The 18499-nt window shown below is 43.7% G+C and overlaps 2 protein-coding genes across 5 annotated transcripts; one reads left to right on the forward strand and one right to left on the reverse strand.

Annotated features, from left to right (window-relative positions):
* The first annotated feature begins 8800 nt into the window (after nucleotides 1-8800).
* Nucleotides 8801-15035, forward strand: LOC127773156 (ABC transporter C family member 8-like). Of its 2 annotated transcripts, none has more exons than XM_052299185.1 (12): nucleotides 8801-8974; nucleotides 9186-11188; nucleotides 11291-11611; nucleotides 11700-11786; nucleotides 11860-12462; nucleotides 12559-12723; nucleotides 12820-13114; nucleotides 13199-13413; nucleotides 13500-13805; nucleotides 14079-14142; nucleotides 14264-14503; nucleotides 14636-15035. In XM_052299185.1, the coding sequence occupies exons 1-12, from the start codon at nucleotides 8908-8910 to the stop codon at nucleotides 14731-14733; spliced, it is 4464 nt and encodes a 1487-aa protein (XP_052155145.1). In that variant the 5' UTR covers nucleotides 8801-8907; the 3' UTR covers nucleotides 14734-15035. The 2 variants fall into 2 exon arrangements, with proteins under 2 accessions (XP_052155145.1, XP_052155146.1); XM_052299186.1 differs by having other exon boundaries at nucleotides 8801-8971.
* Nucleotides 15002-17880, reverse strand: LOC127773157 (protein NDL2-like). Of its 3 annotated transcripts, none has more exons than XM_052299187.1 (11): nucleotides 17751-17880; nucleotides 17077-17176; nucleotides 16881-16978; nucleotides 16672-16772; nucleotides 16518-16578; nucleotides 16343-16429; nucleotides 16182-16259; nucleotides 16035-16091; nucleotides 15889-15944; nucleotides 15669-15804; nucleotides 15002-15576 (listed from the first exon to the last, which is right to left on the reverse strand). In XM_052299187.1, exons 1-11 carry the CDS (start codon nucleotides 17826-17828, stop codon nucleotides 15355-15357), a joined length of 1074 nt encoding a protein of 357 aa, XP_052155147.1. In that variant the 5' UTR covers nucleotides 17829-17880; the 3' UTR covers nucleotides 15002-15354. The 3 variants fall into 3 exon arrangements, with proteins under 3 accessions (XP_052155147.1, XP_052155148.1, XP_052155149.1); XM_052299188.1 differs by having other exon boundaries at nucleotides 16672-16760; nucleotides 17751-17879; XM_052299189.1 differs by lacking the exon at nucleotides 17751-17880 and adding an exon at nucleotides 17297-17712.
* Between the last annotated feature and the right edge of the window lie 619 nt (nucleotides 17881-18499).

Below are 18499 nucleotides of genomic sequence, written 5' to 3' on the forward strand. Positions count from 1 at the left end.
GCGCCACATACCATACCACATGGTTTGCATGGTCTCGGCCGAAGCTTCTATCTCACCTTTGCCCGTGAGGGGCTTGTTGGCGGTATGACATGAGGCCCTTCGACCAAACCTGCCGAAACCACGAGACTAGCGAGGATTCAAGCCTGAGACGTCAAGATTAGTCGGGGCGAAGCCCTCATGGCGAAGACTATGGAGCAAGGACGGCGAAGGGCGGAGAATCGCGCGGGTACCTCACGAAGCCAAAGGCCTCTTGAGCGAAGAATGTAAGGCGTAGCGTGTATGCTGAAGGGAGACGACTTTGCCATAGCAAGTTCGGCCTCGCTAAGGCCGATGAGGCCATCCTAGCCGGCTTCTCCATTTTTTTAATCGGGAAGAGCACAAAGGTGCCGGTTCTACAACCGGCACCTTTGAATATTCACATCAGTGCCGCCTCCGTAGTGCCGGTTAGGACCTAACCTATGTGGGGTTGGGAACCATCACTGATGTGAATTTCTGTGGTAGTGTGAACATTCAAGGATATATCTCAACATATGAGACAAGGGAGTGGAGACATCGTGAAGGAACAGCCAAGGAATAATAGAGGAGCAGCTGGTACAATTTCAAAAGCCAAAATCTAAGCGAGATGTTGATAAGAATGTTGCACAGAGCTAGTGCAGTAGAAAGGGACGTGAACGTCCATCGTGTAGCTGTTCCTTTGGTCGTCTACTATTCCTGCCTTGGTTTACAATGCACTGACACGAGAGTATGCCAAAATATACAGCAACTTCTAGCGTGTAAAGTTTGCGTCCGAATATAGCACCTTTTGTATCCCGTTTCTTGTTTAATTTATTTATCTACTTTCTCGTCTCAACCAGTTATATATCCATTATTTAATTGTACATCTCTTCTTAATTCCTACTAAAATAAACTCAAAATACATATTTCCTCCGTCCCAAAATATTTATTATTTTAGATAGTTTAGCATCTATTAAGGTTAAAAAATATCACCCGTCATTAAATAATGTATGGTCAGAAATGGTATAGTATTTTGGAGGGTATAATAGAAAGAAATTTGAAAGAAAGGTGATGGATACGACACGTAGTACTTGGAGTAACAAGTATTTTGGAACAAATTTTAAATGCTAGAAAAATAACTATTTTTATGTTTTAATAATGGATATTAGGCACAACGTTTGTTTCAACTTTACAGCTACTTATTACAAAGTTTTAATAAGCTCAAAGCTCAAACACGACAGAAATAAACGAAGATAGATGAAAAAACGACACAACCACACCAACAAAAAAAATAGCAACATTTAAAGTTCAAGTTTACTGCTAAATCTTTATCAAAGCTAGCGAAAATCTATATGACTATTGACTCTTAATTCTGACATGCAGCACATGTCTTTCATGTTCTCTTTACATCTTTAAAGCTGGTCCTAGAATTAAAGCTAATAAGTTGCTTTGAATAATATATACTTACTATTTTGTATATTTTAAAATATATGTAGTAGTAGTTCTTTTCTGCGATGGACAAAATTATCAGATCAACAGTGTCAGACTTCAAATCAAAGAGCAGGGGAATCCGCATACGTACACAGACATCAATCCAAACAAGCAGGTAAACTACTACTGCCGGGTTATAGTGAAAAAACGGCAGCGATAATTATCAGGATTTTCCAACACACATCAAAGAACGAACTTCAAGTAGCCTTTTTAATCAATGAAAATATAGACTTAATAGATGAATCTAGGTTCTATTCCTGATAATTAGAACCAATCCCTCAGTAGTTATTTCTGGGATGTAAATCGCGCAATTCTCTCTTGCTTCCCCCAGTTGTTTTTAATTTCCTTTAATGACTTTGTAAGTCCATGTTTTTCTTCTTTTAATATATCCGGCAAATCTGCTGCCATTTAATGTTTCAAAAAAAAAAATCACTCTCGTCTAGTAGTGAACCAGGCTGATTTTCATCGTCTAGTAGTGAACCATGCTGAACCGAGCGACACATACACCACGTTACATGCTAATTTCATGTTCTCGAGCCTCTTCCTCTGGGCGCCGTTCTATTCTTATTAAGACGTCGAATTTATCTAGAATTTTATTAGCATGTATTTTTAAAACTGCTAAATAATATGTTTTATGGAAAAACTTTTTATATAAAAGTTTCTCTAAAATATCAAATAAATCTATTTTTAAAGTTTATAATAATTAAAACACAATTGATTATACGCTAACCATTTTTCTCATTTGTGTTTCATGTTCATCTTGCTTCAGGTTTGAACAGGACAGCCCCTGACTACCTCTCCCCCAGTTGCTCCAAAATATCAAATGAATCTATTTTTAAGTTTGTAATAATTAAAAGTCAATTGATCATACGCTAATCGCTTTTTTCATTTGCGTTTCATGTTCATCAAGCAAGCCAGAGGTGGTACGCGATGGTGCTGTGACTGGTAGATCTAAGTAAAAAGGAGGGTGGGACTGCAATATTCAGTACATAGCTCCATCGCTTCCTCAACATCGTCGAGCCAATACGAGCTTGAGGCTATCACATATTTAAGCTCGAGGCCATCATATATGTGATAGAAATATGAGCACCTATGGATTTAATTTGTTTCAGAAATAGATCATGACGACGTAAAGATTGACTAGCATAATCATGTCATACTAGTATTCTACACATGTACAAAGCAACAGATCAAATATACTCAGCATGTTAAGCACATTCTAATGGTTCTATTCTATAGGAGGCATAGCACGCACTGCACGCGTACGACGTGTGGTACTGGATGCTGACGAACACGCACAGCTCTCGGACATAGAGGAAGATGAATCATGGTTGAAAAACAACTAGCAGTCTCCCTTTAAAAGAACAACTAGCAGTAGCACGTAGCACTTCCCAAAACCTTATATATTCGCCCCTCTCTAGTGCAGGACGTCGACGGCCGGTGCACGCCGGCAGGCGGGATGGACTAGCCTACGTGTGAGGGCACATCACAGAGGAGGCGAAACCTTAAATTGTTTTTCATACACATTAGGTGGAGGCAATGACTCATTATTTATAGAGATATCATGCGCATTATCAGAATGTCTGCACGATCTTCATATCACATAACCAAATCAGATAAGTCACGGATAAACTATTTGGATTCCACACCACTCCAACGCAATGGGGATAACCAAATGAGTTAAAAAAAACAAATAGGATAATCCATTAGATGTAGCAAAACAAAACTATAAAAAAGAAAAAAGAAAGTCGTGTATGAGGAAGCACGAAGTACCAATTTTGACGGACCATTCACATGCATATCATATGTGTGTGTCTCCCGAACCTGGCCTGGTCAGACGAGGCGTACAAGCGCAGTGTGTTGTCGTCTAATTCTCTCCACACCCATTGCATCTGGATCCTCACGCTACAGTTGGCTTTCGCCATTGAGGAGGGTGTCGTTGTTTACACTCATACTTCCCCCTCGTGTTGCCCACCCCCCTTCCCTCCGAGTTCCACCATTGTCGCTCCCTTACCGGGTTATAACATTTGGCTGTTGCTGTCGCCGCCACATTGTTTGTTGCAGCAACCTTACCATAGCGCCCCCCCTACCACTGGATCCAGATTGCCCCGAGAGTGGAGCGACCAAAATAACCAACATTGGCCCTCCTAGCCATGGGCGAAGGGATTTTTTTTCCTCAAAACGAGTATCGTTCACTACCTGTTAGAATATTCTTAAATCTACATGATACTCGGTATCATGGGTAATGAATATACTCATTACTATTATTGTCGATTGCCCATTTATATATCGGTTTTTAAATCAGCAATTATTATCGGCTCTCCCCTAGTGGTAGTAAAGTTTCTCTAATACTGTAAAAACATAGTCATCTTTCTCCTCTCATACCATCAATATCGTACTTCCTCCATCATATTAAAAAAAGTACTCCATCCGTTTCATATTATAAAACTTTCTAACATTGTACACATTCATATAGATATAATGTATCTAGACATACATATGTGTCTAGATTCATTAATATCTTTATAAATATGGGCAATACTAGAAAGTCTTATAATATAAAACAGATGGAGTACCTTAGAGAAAAACACCCCACCCAGAAAGAAAACCCACACGAAAATCAAACCACTTATAAAACTGGATAGATAAAACTAAATGCATAAAACCATTTGTCCATACTACAACCAAAGTACCAATCCCATTGTAAAATACGGACTTATATAGCACTAGTAATTAGTATTTGCAGCTCAATATGCATAGTATTAGTTCCAAAAAGATCTCAACATCCACTCCCAATTGCGTAATTTTTAAAAAACAGTTGCAGTACTTATCTGTAGAGAAATAAATCGATTTTCGTACAGGTTAGACCACGCCTTAGTCGATATGCTTTCTTATTAAAAGGTAGTTGAATCGTCCAACCACATCTCCATCTATGGAGAAAGTCATGCATCAATCGCAATCTTTCCAGAGTAATAATTAATATTCTACATCAAACCCAGATATCGACGAGGAGGTGTGTGTGTATATAATGGTACCCGGGCACCATGGTATCAAATGCACAAAATCACTCAAAATTTTCAAATTGTGAGTATATACCTAGTTATAAGAATTCGATTCATACCTATACCTATACCTATCAACAAAACAAACTCAAGTTTAACTTTATTTCACAATCCATGATTACATACCTAACTAATTATATGTTTGGATGCTATATACCTAGAATCAAAATCTAACAAAAACAAGTTCAAATTCAGTTCAAACTTGCTTTGAACTAGTTAATAAAGTAGTTAATGTTAATAACTAAATATTTGAAAAAGTTTCATACTCATTTGAATTGGGTATATACTCAATTTCAACAATGGTGCCCGGGCATCATGGAGCACCAAACATTATATATATATATATATATATCCACAGAGATTTGGTGGTATGTTGCTGTGTATTTCGACAGAGATTTGATATCTCGGTCAGAAAAAAAGATGCTACAACAGTAGTATAGTACAGTGCCAAAGTACAAACAAATTATATGACTAACATTTGGAATTAACTGTGTGTCTATATATCCACAGAGATTTGATGATATCTTGCTGTGTATTTCGACAGAGATTTGATATCTCGGTGAGAAAAAGAGATGCTACAACAGTATAGTACAGTGCCAAAGTACAAACAAATTATATGAAAAACATTTGGAATTAATTATTAACTGTGTGCGACACAATGATGATGATCGATCTGTGCCATTATGCAAAAGTAGCCAACTGGAATTCAATTTGCACAAGAAAATACTTTCTAGAAAATGTTTATGCAACAGTAATTAAGATGCACGTTTTGTAGCTATAGAGAGCATGAATTGTCTGTACTGTCCCTTTTTGTTTCTGCGTGTGTACATGGTATTTGATCAGTTGAAACATCGCATCGTCGTACATGTCGTCATTTTGTACATCGCAATACATAGTCATCACTGCCTCTTCATTGTATGACACCTCCTTGTGGTAAAATTTACTAACAGCTCTTATGGTTCACAATGGCTTTAATCTGACACCGGTCCTTTTCAGCCACTTCATCGAACTATTATTATAGATTATATTTATTCTATCACCACGAGGTCTATAGAAATATGTTGTTTTAAAAGCTTTATTCTACTTGTTATAAAATATTTATTAAGTTTACTTATTAAACTAATATTAAATTTATACGTGTTATTAAGTATTGATCCGTGGCAATTATTCGATCAATAATCTATCTCAAATGGTCATAGGAGGATCTAATGAGAGAGGTTAAATCGGCAAAGAGATTAAATAGGAGCTATGAGTTTCTCCACCATCATTTCAATCAAAATGATTGGTGGTGGTAACCATCCCGGAAAGAAGGCTACTTACTGTTATACAACAAGATATGTGATCTCATCCATTTATATTGGATGGATTGGCAACCAATGGCTTAGGCACAGTGGTTGTGTCGTGCCCCACGCCTTCTCGCCCTTGTGGCGCTCCTGGCAACAGGCGCGATGGTTCCCCAGCCATTGCACCCACAGTTGCCACCTTTTTCCCCTTATATATTGTAACCCCAGATGATCAATGAAATCAATTCTCTCTCGCTCAATCTCTCTTGCACTTTCTACTCGCAATACATTATCAGCACTTTCGCTCTCACGAAGGAGAAAGAGAAAGAGAAAGAGGAGAAACATAAAGGAATCAACAGCGAAGGTACGAAATGCCTATCTTTGGTGTGATCATGCATGCCGTTCTCGGCCACCCTCGCCACCAACACGCTTGCCGTCTTCATCACCTTCTTCGCCACTCAAGGTGGTCGCGTCGGGGATCTCGCGTTGCCCACCACAGCAGTCGGTCTAGGGTTAGTGGCTGCCAGCACCCCTCACCGTCGCATGGCTGCCGCTTCGCCGGTCGCTGCCCCGCCGGTCCCCGCTATGCTGGCCCCTGCCTCACCAGTCGCCGGGGTGTCCTGCCGCATTCAAGTCCAGAGGGTACAGTTTTATACGCACCATGGATGGACCACGCTCACCGACGAGCCGTGCTCCCTCCCGCTGGAGATCGATGGAGTCGCCACCGGCTCCGCTCGTCGTCACCCTGCCACCACCGACTGCTCCTCCACCACCTTCACCATTGGCAACCCAGCAACCGACAAGGAGAGGCCGCTCCCCCACTCCTGCACCACCGGGTTTCGGCCGGACTGGCATCCTCGCTGCGTGCTCTGGGGAGCCGCCCCTCTTCACTTACGTCAATACTGATATTTCTTTTGGAGTGTGTAGGTGATGAAGTTTTTAAAAAATTTAGTCACTTTTCTCGTCCCTGGTTATCACCACTCCCACTGTTAATTACTACTTCCATCTTAAATAGCCAAAACCAAAAGACATAATCCTTTGTTTCATCGATAGAGGTTAGTAACCTAAAAATAAAATAAATCTAGAATTCGTAAAAAATAACAATGATATCTAAAAAGTATTCAAACTTCAAATAAAATATAATAAAACCATATATAATGACAAAACTGGTTTTTTTACATGAATGACAAAACTGCTTTTAAAATGAAAAAAAGTTACACATTGCATAGACCTGTAATATCAGGATTAACAATTTGTAATTTTAGCTGACTGAAAAATAGCAAATTTAATAAGCGTTTAAAACCATAAAAATATTTTTTATAATGGAAGAAATTTCCATCTGTGCACTAACCATGATACATGTATACAATCATTAAATTGTAGCACCAGGATTAAACCTACTTCCTTCGATCGGTTATCTCGATCGGTTTTAGATAAAGTTAAATTCAGACTTTTATAACTTTGACTATCAATTATTTTAAAAATATTTAGTTTAAAGTCATAACAACATATATAGATTTGTCTTAGAAAGTACTATAATAAAAATAAAAAAAAACTTCTTTATTGTATATATTATCATAGAAAAAAATAGTCAAATATATATATCTTGAAGACCGTATCATTATCTAAGACATCAAGGAACCAGAGGGAGTAATATGTGAAGATATGCACCCACAACTCCATATGCACATCTAGCTTTCTTAACATGCATGATTTGCTGCGCCAAATTGCTGTAATAGATAATGTGCATGATGGGCACCCTTACAATAAAAGATAAATGTTTACTTTTCTTAAGAATTCAAATCCACGCGTGTTATTTTAAGAAAAGAGAATATTATTCAGAATAAAACTATGATCATCAGAATGATCTTACAGTCGCCTCTGATGCAATATAGAATCACCATAATTCAGAATAAAAATAAGAGAGAAATTAACAAATAGATTTGCACGCAATTCGATTCTATATCAGCTAGCTGTTAGTGATCTAGTATAAATTAATCGGCCGGTATCCCTACGTATACCTTTAAAAAAAAGGTCAAAAATCATTATGCATCCGCTCTAGTATTAAAAACATATCAAATTAAATCCATAATTTACATAACAAAGTCAGGGAGGCACTTATGACTATTTACAAATGCACAAAAATGCTTTCACATTTTCAAAATATTCCATTTAGCTTCTAAGATCAATTGCTGCTTGCTTGAAATTATGAGGTATACTTTTCTAACTGGTGATTCTTTTTGAGGAATACCCCAAAAATCAAGGAAACTAATATAAATAAATATATTCTGCATTTTTAAAATTGGGAGATTTTACAATGGATAAGAGTAGGACTTCTGTAGTAAAAACGCATTGTAATAAAATAAAAGAGAACTTACATTACAATTTGCTGATATAATTGATCAAAAGGTTTAGATTGTTTTGTCCTCTCAGTAAAATTAAAAGGGGTAAAATTATCTTCCTATATTATTGGGTGGGGGGCAATTCCGTAAATTCAGAGTGTAAACCGCGCTAAACCTTTTCCCGCTCGATCCCATAGCTCGCTCATTCCCCATCATCTTTCACCAGCCACCGCGAGTTCATGTGTGCCGTGCTGTCACTGCCAACTACTGTACAACTGAATGACCGTGGCCTGCGAGGCACTAAACCCAAAAATTATTAAAATACCTTTTTTTTTATATGGTGAATTACTGATGTGTCCTTGTTTATACTGACATTATATACTACCAGTAAATTATACAGTAAAAGTGCTCAAACAAAAGGGACATATATGAATGGACAAAGCTGTAAATTTCACCCTTAGGAATGACAAATTTGATAGCAATAATTACCAATGGCATGTTCCTTTCTTCTTTTACGCGATAACATTAGAAACCTTATTGCAGGTTGAATTTTCCAAGTTGTGTTCCTCTTGAATTTGTGCTCCACGATATTCACTCGGAAACGACAAAGAGTCAGTATGCTAAAAGATTAGAGGGTGGAAAAAGAAACAATAATAAATAGAGTGGACACAGATCCTAACCTGCGAGCTCCACAAAAGAAACCATTCCGAGATCGATGCTAGTAGTGCATCACTGATGAGCAACCTCACACAAGGACAGATCAAATCATCAATGGCTTCTCATCTTGGCATCATGCAAGGTAGCAGTAGTAGTATTAGCCATCCATCACCATCAAAATCTTTTGTTTTCTCTTGGCCAATGAACAATGATCTTCTCCTCAAGCTTTGCTCCCATGCATCTGTTTTTTTCTGTTTAATGCAAATCTTGTTCTTGTCTTCTTGGCATATCACTGCCAATTTATTACCCGGTGCAGTTGTACCAAATCTCTGAATTTTTCTCTGTGTTTTTTGCAGGATTAGGTTGGTCGATTGCATCGGCATGCGAGCAGCAGCAGGAGGAGGATTCTCTGTGTTTCCAGGCTAACCTGATCGATCTCGCCAACATTCTTCTCCTCGTCGTCTACCTCGCGACGCTGGTGATCGCCGGATGCGAGAAGCGATTCTTGGTTGCGGCGAGGTGGGGCGGCCTGCGGCTGCGGCCGCCATGGCTGTGCCTCGTTGCTTCTCCTTGCTGCGCTGTTCTTGGCGTCGCTTGCGTGTGCTTGGGAGCGCTGAGATCGTCGTCGTCGTCGGCGTCGGCGGCGGCGGCGGTGGCGGTGGTGAGAGGGGTTGTGTGGGTGTTCGTCGCGGTGTCCGTGGTGGTTCGGCCGACGAGGTTGTCGAGCGCCGTGGCCATGGCGTGGTGGGCGGCGATGGCGGCGATGAGGACGGCGTACGGCGTGGAGGTGGTGGCGAGGGGTGGCTCGCTGCCGGTTCTTGATGTCGCAGCATGGGGGGTCAGCTTGGTGCTGCTCCTGTGCGTGTTCGTGGTTGGTCGAGCCGGCCGCCGTGATGATGTCGCCGGTGGCGGCGACGGCGAGACGTCGACCGAGCCGTTGCTGTCGGCGAGAGGCGGCGGCGAGCGGTCGTCGGCGTTCGGCGAGGCTGGGTTCCTGAGCAGGTTGCTGTTCACGTGGATGAACCCGTTGCTGCGGCTGGGTTACTCCAAGCCGCTCGGCCTCGGCGACGTCCCGCCGCTTGACGCCGACGACGAGGCGGCGCAGGCGTGCGACACGTTCCTGCGAGAATGGCACCGGCGGCGGAGCGCGACGCCGGGCGGCGGCGGCGAGGAGAAGGCGGCGAGCAGGCTGGTGTTCGCGGTGCTCGCCGCGTGCTACAAGAAGGACCTCCTCCTGACGGCGCTCTACACGCTGCTCCGGACGGCGGCGTTCGGCGCCATGCCGGTGATGCTCTACTCCCTGGTGTCCTACTCCTACCGGCGGCGGGAGCGTGGGCTCGCCGCCGGCATGGCGCTCATCGCCGCGCTGGTGGTGATGAAGCTGGTGGAGTCGCTGTCGCAGCGGCACTGGTTCTTCGGGTCGCGCCGCCTCGGCATGCGCATGCGCTCCGCGGCCATGGCGGCCGTGTTCGAGAAGCAGCTGCGGCTGTCGGGCGAGGCGCGGCGGCGGAACTCCGCCGGCGAGATCGTCAACTACATCGCCGTCGACGCGTACCGCCTCGGCGAGTTCCCGTACTGGCTCCACCTCGCGTGGAGCATGCCGGTGCAGCTCGCCCTCGCCGTCGCGCTCCTCTTCTGGACCGTCGGCGCCGGCGCGCTCCCGGGCCTCGTCCCCGTCGCCGCCTGCGGCGTGTTCAACGTCCCCTTCGCCAAGCTGCTGCAGCGCTACCAGTCGAGGTTCATGGCGGCGCAGGACGAGCGGCAGCGCGCCACGGCGGAGGCGCTCGGCGCCATGAAGGTGGTGAAGCTCCAGTCGTGGGAGGAATTCTTCAGGGGGAACGTGCAGCGGCTGCGCGACGCCGAGGTGCGGTGGCTGGCCGACGCGCAGGTCAGCAAGGCGTACGGCAGCTCGCTATACTGGATGTCGCCGACCATCATCTCCGCGGTGATCTTCGCCGGCACGGCGGCGCTCCGGAGCGCGCCGCTGGACGCCGCCGTCGTGTTCACCATCCTCGCCACGCTCCGCGTCATCTCGGAGCCGATGAGGATGCTGCCGGAGGTGCTGTCCATCATGATCCAGATCAAGGTGTCGCTGGACCGCATCGGCAAGTTCCTCATGGAGGAGGAGTTCCGGGACGACGCCGTCCTGCCATTACCAATGCCAAGCTCCGACATGATCACCATGGCCATCAACAATGGCGTCTTCAGCTGGGAGCCTAGCAAGGCCATTGCAACACTGAAATCCATCAGCATCGCAGCAATGCAGGGCGAGAAGATCGCCGTCTGCGGTCCGGTTGGCGCGGGGAAATCGTCATTGCTCTGCGCAATGCTCGGAGAAATACCAAGAATGTCTGGATCAGTATGTTGTACCAAGATGCACATTTCTGAAGAACTCTGCCAAAATGTGTGGAAATTCTCACATTGATGAACTGTGTTTCCTCTTCTGAATTCTCTTCTTCAGGTAGCTATGTCCGGCTCGATCGCCTATGTCCCGCAGACGCCATGGATCCAGAGCGGCACGGTGCGTGACAACATCCTATTCGGGAAGCCGATGAACAATGAGGAGTATGACAGGGCCATCAGGTGCTGTGCATTGGACAAGGACATGGAGAATTTCCCCCATGGCGACCTGACGGAGATCGGGCAACGAGGCCTGAACATGAGTGGAGGGCAGAAGCAGAGGATTCAGCTTGCGAGAGCCGTCTACAATGGCGCCGACGTCTACCTCCTTGACGATCCTTTCAGCGCCGTCGATGCGCATACCGCTGCGACACTGTTCAATGTAAGAAATTTTTCATCTCAGTTTCAGAGGCCACTGTCATATTCTCAGGATCATTCTATTTATAGATGTGTTACCTTTTCCTCTGTAGGATTGTGTCATGGCAGCTCTTGAGAACAAGACGGTCATTCTTGTCACACATCAAGTTGAGTTCCTCTCCAAGGTTGACAAGATCCTGGTAAGCATGTCTACAAAATCACATTGCAAGCAATTAGATAGCACTGAATAATGCTAAAAATGCTCTCTTTCAGGTCATGGAAAATGGGGAGATAACTCAGGAGGGAACTTACAGTGAGCTTCTGCAATCCGGCACGGCATTCGAACAGCTTGTGAATGCGCACAAGGACTCAAAAACAATACTAGACACCGATGATCGCCGAGAAGGAGCGAAAGAACTCGGCGCGTTTCAGTACCAGGTACCACTGATACAGCAGAACAGTGAGGCAGAGATCTCAACCGGTAACCTGAAATCAGTCCAGCTGACAGAAGAGGAGAGGAGGGAGCTAGGAGAGATTGGGCTGAAGCCATACAAGGATTATGTCTCGGTATCCAAGGGCTGGTTCCTCCTTTCCATGATACTAGTCACGCAGTGCGCGTTCTTCGGCCTGCAATGCCTGGCAACCTACTGGCTTGCAGTAGCAATTCAGAACCAACAATTCAGTGCTGGGGTTGTGATTGGAGTCTATGCGGTGATGGCAACTGTAAGCTGCTTGTTTGCATATGTTAGGAGCCTCATTGCCGCGCATTTTGGACTGAAAGCATCAAGGGAGTTCTTCTCCGGGTTCATGGATTCGGTGTTTAAGGCACCCATGGTGTTCTTTGATTCCACTCCCACAGGGAGAATCATGACCAGGGTAAAGGAAATGTTCCACCACCTTCAATCTGTCAATGGCATTTCTTCAGACATTGTTGTAATCTTCAGACAAATGTTTTCTCTCTGAATTCTGCAGGCTTCATCAGATTTGAGCATCTTAGACTTTGACATCCCGTTTGCAATGACTTTCGTGATCTCCGGCTCGATCGAAATAGCAACAACCATAGCTATCATGATCTTGGTTACATGGCAGCTTGTACTGGTTGCTATTCCTGTCATAGTTGCACTTCTGTACATCCAGGTGAGCATGATCATGTCTTTTTAGTTCTGAACTCATCATTGGTGTTCCCCCTCTGCATAATTGTCAAAAGCAACGAAAACAATGGTAATGCTGCAGAGATACTACATTGCCTCAGCAAGGGAGCTGGTGAGGATCAATGGAACTACAAAGGCACCGGTCATGAACTACGCAGCGGAGTCGATGCTGGGAGTGATCACCATAAGAGCCTTTGCTGAGACAAAGAGGTTTATTCAGACAAATCTTCAGCTCATCGACACAGATGCGACACTGTTCTTCTACACAAACGCAGCACTGGAATGGGTTCTTTTGCGCGTCGAGGCTCTACAGATCTTGGTTATTGTTGCATCATCCATCCTCCTCGTCTTGCTTCCGGAGGGAGCAGTTGCTCCAGGTACATAATTCAGTTACTGAGCAGACTGATTTGCAACGAAGTGCAGACTACTTATGTCTGAGGTGTTCTTGGTAATCTTTGCAGGATTTCTTGGCCTGTGTCTCTCGTATGCGTTAATGCTTTCTTCAGCCCAAGTGTTTGTGACAAGATTTTACTCAAACCTGGAAAACTACATCATATCTGTGGAGAGAATCAAACAGTTCATGCATCTGCCAGCTGAGCCTCCTGCTGTTATTACTGACAGAAGGCCTCCCCCTTCATGGCCATCTGCAGGAAGGATAGAATTGGAGAACTTAAGAGTAATCAAATGAAATCTTATAAGAATCAATTAAATATTTTCTCTGATATTGTGCAATTCTTATATTACTATGTCATTGTTTGTAAGGTCAAGTACCGCCGAAATGCGCCTACGGTATTACGCGGGATTACCTGCACATTTGCAGCAGGACATAAGATTGGAGTTGTTGGAAGAACCGGGAGCGGGAAGACGACTCTTCTGAGCACATTGTTCCGCCTTATCGACCCGTACAGCGGGCGAATTCTCATCGATGATCTTGACATTTGCACCATAGGGTTGAAAGACCTGAGGATGAAGCTCAGCATCATCCCTCAGGAGCCAACACTTTTCAGAGGCAGTGTAAGGAGCAATGTTGATCCTCTGGGTCTGCACACTGATGAAGACATTTGGGAGGTAAGCAAAACAAAAAAATTTAAAAATGATACTAATATGATACTACCAAAAAAAAATTTGATATATCTAAGCATAAAAATGCATATAGATTAATCTAGGAAATAAAAACAAAGTAAACAAAAGGGTGCACTATTTTATATACTGCAAGTTCAGGCTATTCTTATGCGAGTTTAGATGACTGACAGATAAGAAAAGATCGAACAACAAACAAATAGCAAAACTGGCATAGTCTTGGGCCTGACCCACATGTGTCAATCTTGTTTTCTATGCCAGGCTTTAGATAAGTGTCAGTTGAAGAAGACAATCAGTGCCCTTCCTGGCCTTCTTGAATCACCAGGTGAGCCCTGATTCAGATTCCCTAGTGCATACCTTCTCAATATATTCAGAAGTTTGTCAGACAAGTGTGGTTGCACTGAAAAGAAAAAAATCCTCATTTCTGGCCATCTTTCAATCTCCAGTGAGCGACGACGGCGAGAACTGGAGCGCCGGACAACGGCAGCTCTTCTGCCTGGCCCGGGTCCTCCTCCGCAGGAACAAGATCCTGGTCCTCGACGAGGCGACGGCGTCCATCGACTCGGCCACCGACGCCGTCCTGCAGAGAGTCATCAAGCAGGAGTTCTCAGGGTGCACTGTGATCACCATAGCTCACAGGGTTCCCACTGTCACTGACAGTGACATGGTCATGGTTCTTTCATACGGTAAGCAACTGGCCCTGAAAGAATCACTATCATTCTTCAGAGAAATGCTTACCTTGAAGTGATGCAGCAAATGGATCATGAATACTCTCTTCTTTTGAATGAATTCTGTGTGATCTTTGTCTGGTATTTCAGGGAAACTCATAGAGTATGATAGGCCATCAAGGCTGATGGAGAATGAGGACTCTGCCTTCTGTAAGCTTGTAGCTGAGTACTGGTCCAACTATAGCTGAATCTGCCAAGAAAAACGGTCAGGAACATCAAATGCAGAAGACCTTCACTGCTTTATTCTTCAGTGAATAAGTGGAACTGGAAACTGGGACATTGCATTGCTGGCCAATGATCATCCAGATGGACATATATGATGCACTAATGATCTGGAAAGTATGTATGAGGGGAGCTCATTCAAAACCAGGGGTTCATGCAATGAAATTGCAAGCCTTCTCCCAACAAGACAGAGCAGCAGACAGGATATAATAAACTTTGTTGGTAATACCATGGTTAAAAATCTGAAACCTGGGGTGATTGATTCTTATTTATCTGTCCCAAAACTATTCCGAGATGTACATTTTTGTGCTGCTGACTGCTGACTACAAAAACAAATTGAACAAAGAACCATCCTGAACACATCCCCCACTACAGATTTCCCTCTTTTCTGTCTTACTGATGTAGAACTTTCCTGATTATAAGGCTATATATACAACAAAAGGAGGCTTTTTCTGCCAGGGTACATACTCAAACACATGAACAAACTTTGCGTCTCTACGGTAACATTTCAACCAGCCCAGGACTATCTTCAGTTCTCTGAGCTGTAAGCAAAGCAGTTCATTCTGATTGCTGAAATCTCGCCTGCGTTAGTAATCCACGGCTATTCGAGTCTTGATCGGCTTCAGCTTCACTCCCATGCTCTCAGGAGATAGCAACTCCGGTGATATACAACATGGACTTAGCGGACTGCGAGGGCTGCTGTTCATCTGGTACGGTCTGTAAAGCCCGTATCCCATGAGGAAGTACTCCATCGGCATCAGCATAGCATGTGGCTGCTCCTCGGTTACAAGGGAGCCACAACCCTGAACCTGCAATTACCCCATGAAGCAACCCTGAGTACAATTTTTTTTCTTCAAGTTTGTCTTGATTGTTAACGGCACAGGTTGGATCCATATGTTACCTCAACTAGAGCACAATATCTCTTGTCCAACTTTGTGGTCATGTGGATGGCATCCTCATGGAATTGCGAGTTTTCTCCTACGAAAATCAGTGTTCGACACTGCAGCTTCCTCAATGCATCTGTTAAGTCATGCCTCCTGATGGAGTGTAGTTTATATGAGCTCCAAGATATGAAGTATTCCCATTGACTAGGAAACAAAATTAAAGGAGGTAACGCGTACTCATTTATCGAGTGAAGAAACCGCCAGATATTTTCACCCTGCCTCTCATCAAGCAACTGCACAATAAAAATAAATAACGCCTTCAGTTTATGATTTGAAACAACAAGATATAAAGGAATTTCATGGTTTGGCAATAAGGAACTAACATTTCTACAAGCTTGTACAATGTCTGATTCAAGATAGTGACCACTGCCACACACTTTCTGCAGAAAATGCATCAGTAAGACAGTGAATAAAGCCATAAGTATAAAATTGGAAGAAGACAAGCTGAGAATAGTGACTTCTGAAGTCACCTTGCTGAAGTACCGCTGAAGCAAGCATTCCTTGACCAAGCCTCGAGTCCCATAATAGTAGATCAAATTTAATAATACCTGGTGCATCAAATGCTACACTTAATCATTGGCATTACTTGGCATGAGTGAAAATGATCAGTCTTACTGAAACATGAAGTTACCTTATTATACAACCATTCACTCCATGATGGGGCTCTGCATAGAGGGGAAACCAACATCAAGCCTATTACCCTCTCCCGGTATTTCGTCTGCGACAATTGAGAAAATGAAGATTGTCATTAGCACAGTCTAAGAGTAAGATTTTCTCCTGAATTCACAATGTACAGGAACACTCACTGCAAATAGAGTGAGGACATAGGCACCAGCTGTAACACCCAGGCACATCACAGATCCTAATCTGAAAAAAATGAAAAAGCTCTCATATATTGATGTCTCATGCCACTAGCTGAAAAAGAGTACAACGAACTCGGACTACGATGCGAAACTGTACCCGAAGAAATCGAGCACATCCGCAACCTGATCGGCGAGATCCTCTACGGATGGCACCGGCACATCGGATGGAATTGGAGCCGCTCCTAGCTGCATTGAAATCTTAACAAATGTCATGAGAATGATCATGTGAGCAACCCAACCAACAGAAACTCAAGCATCACGCAGTGGCAGTGGACATGTCTGAACAATATCACACAGGCTACAGACCTCGTGCCCCTGAGGATTTATGTGGTATATGCAGAAATTGTGGAGCAGCAGCGACGCCACCTCGGGGCAAAACAGCAATCCTTGGAAGCAGGACATGTCTGCATGCAAATCAAGAAATGGGTAATCATATATGATCGATGAATTCCCAATTCTACCATGTCTTCCAAGAATCTCACGAGATGTGGTTGTTACTCACGGTTCAACGCGATGTCCGGGTACGTGATGAGCGCCGGCTTGTCCTCGTCTCCGTATATCGCGACGGATAATGAACCGCATCTCGTCCTCACTTGATGCTCCTGGAGAAATCATGCAGTGATAATCACTTCGAAATGAGAACGGCTTGGAAGTGAAACAACGCATAAGTCTGAAGAATTACGAGCAAATTAAACAGTATACTAAATTTGGTGGAAGCGTACGCTTGTGTCCACTGATTCGAAGTGCCAGAATAAACTAGTCCTCGTTGCAAGCAAGATACAATTGCTTTGCTTGTCCAAAAACAAAAAACATAAAAAAGATCACTGCAACTGTGACAAGATTGATGGCTAGAACTGAAAACGAGACAGCCCGCTGTGTGAAAACATTACACACCCAAAAATAAAAAAAACAAAAACAAAAAAGAGGATTTTATCATGGTAAAAAAAAAAACAGAAACCAGCAATCGCATTTCCAGAAACCAAGCATTCAGAAACAAAGACTTATATCTTCCCAAGAACCAAACTCAAACCATAACCTCCCTAAAAAGAGAAGAAGAAGAAGAGAAATTCCAAAGCGCCCATGGAACTCCTCCTCCTCCTGGTCCTCAGCCCAGAACAAAAAATCCCCAAATGAAGCAGAAGAAGAGAAGCAAGAAACGGAGGAGCACGGACAGACCTTGCCGCCGAAGGAAATCCGCTCGACGTCCACCGACACAGACCCGGAACCCGAACCCGACCCGCTCGAGTCCCCCATTGCCTCCCTCCCTCCCTCCTTCCCTCTTCTCTTCGGCTGCTTCGGCTGGCTGTGGCTGGGCTTCCGCTCGCGCACGCTCCGAGGAATTTATACGGCGGAGGTCGCGGGCGGCTCACCGACGAGACGGACAGACGGTGTTGGGGGGTCAAACTCACCGGGAGGTCAGCGCACACCGTGGCCGCGGAAGAGAGGAGTGTTTGTGGATTAGTTCAGGTGTACACGCACTCGCCTTTCGTGTGGGCCCACCCTGTCATCCACTGTTTCGGGTAGGCTTCGTTCGCCGCCGTGTGCTTACTCCCGTTTGTCCACGTTCTTTTGGATAAAGGTTGACTAACGTTGTGTTCTTTTCTCAACTCTTCCGAATTTTAAGCTCTGATTTTTCGTGCGCAAGATTTCTTAACTATTAAATGGTGTACAATTCTACAGAAAATTATTGTAAAAAAATCATATTAATCTATTTCTTGAGTTTTTTAAGCTAATACTAAATTAATTATATTCTGAGCTGCCTCATTTTTCGCGTGGGAGAAAATCTCCAACCACACATAACGAACACATACTAAGGAATCTAATTTAAAGGTATTAAAATAACATATATAGATTTATCTTATAAAATACTATGATAACATGTATATTTTTATTATATGAATTATAATAGAAAAACATAATATATT

This window comes from Oryza glaberrima, chromosome 5 (genome assembly GCF_000147395.1).
Source record: "Oryza glaberrima chromosome 5, OglaRS2, whole genome shotgun sequence".
Lineage (NCBI taxonomy): Eukaryota > Viridiplantae > Streptophyta > Magnoliopsida > Poales > Poaceae > Oryza > Oryza glaberrima.

What these genes read in the sequence shown, in the direction of transcription:
- LOC127773156 (XM_052299185.1), top strand. Translation starts at nt 8,908, where the DNA reads ATGAGCAACCTCACACAAGGACAGATCAAATCATCAATGGCTTCTCAT. An exon ending in GGAGGGAGCAGTTGCTCCAG is followed by an intron (nt 13,115 to 13,198) that starts GTACATAATTCA and finishes TAATCTTTGCAG; the next exon opens with GATTTCTTGGCCTGTGTCTC. An exon ending in TAGAATTGGAGAACTTAAGA is followed by an intron (nt 13,414 to 13,499) that starts GTAATCAAATGA and finishes ATTGTTTGTAAG; the next exon opens with GTCAAGTACCGCCGAAATGC.
- LOC127773157 (XM_052299187.1), bottom strand. Translation starts at nt 17,828, where the DNA reads ATGGGGGACTCGAGCGGGTCGGGTTCGGGTTCCGGGTCTGTGTCGGTG. An exon ending in TTGTACAAGCTTGTAGAAAT is followed by an intron (nt 15,945 to 16,034) that starts GTTAGTTCCTTA and finishes TTTATTGTGCAG; the next exon opens with TTGCTTGATGAGAGGCAGGG. An exon ending in GATATTGTGCTCTAGTTGAG is followed by an intron (nt 15,577 to 15,668) that starts GTAACATATGGA and finishes GGGTAATTGCAG; the next exon opens with GTTCAGGGTTGTGGCTCCCT.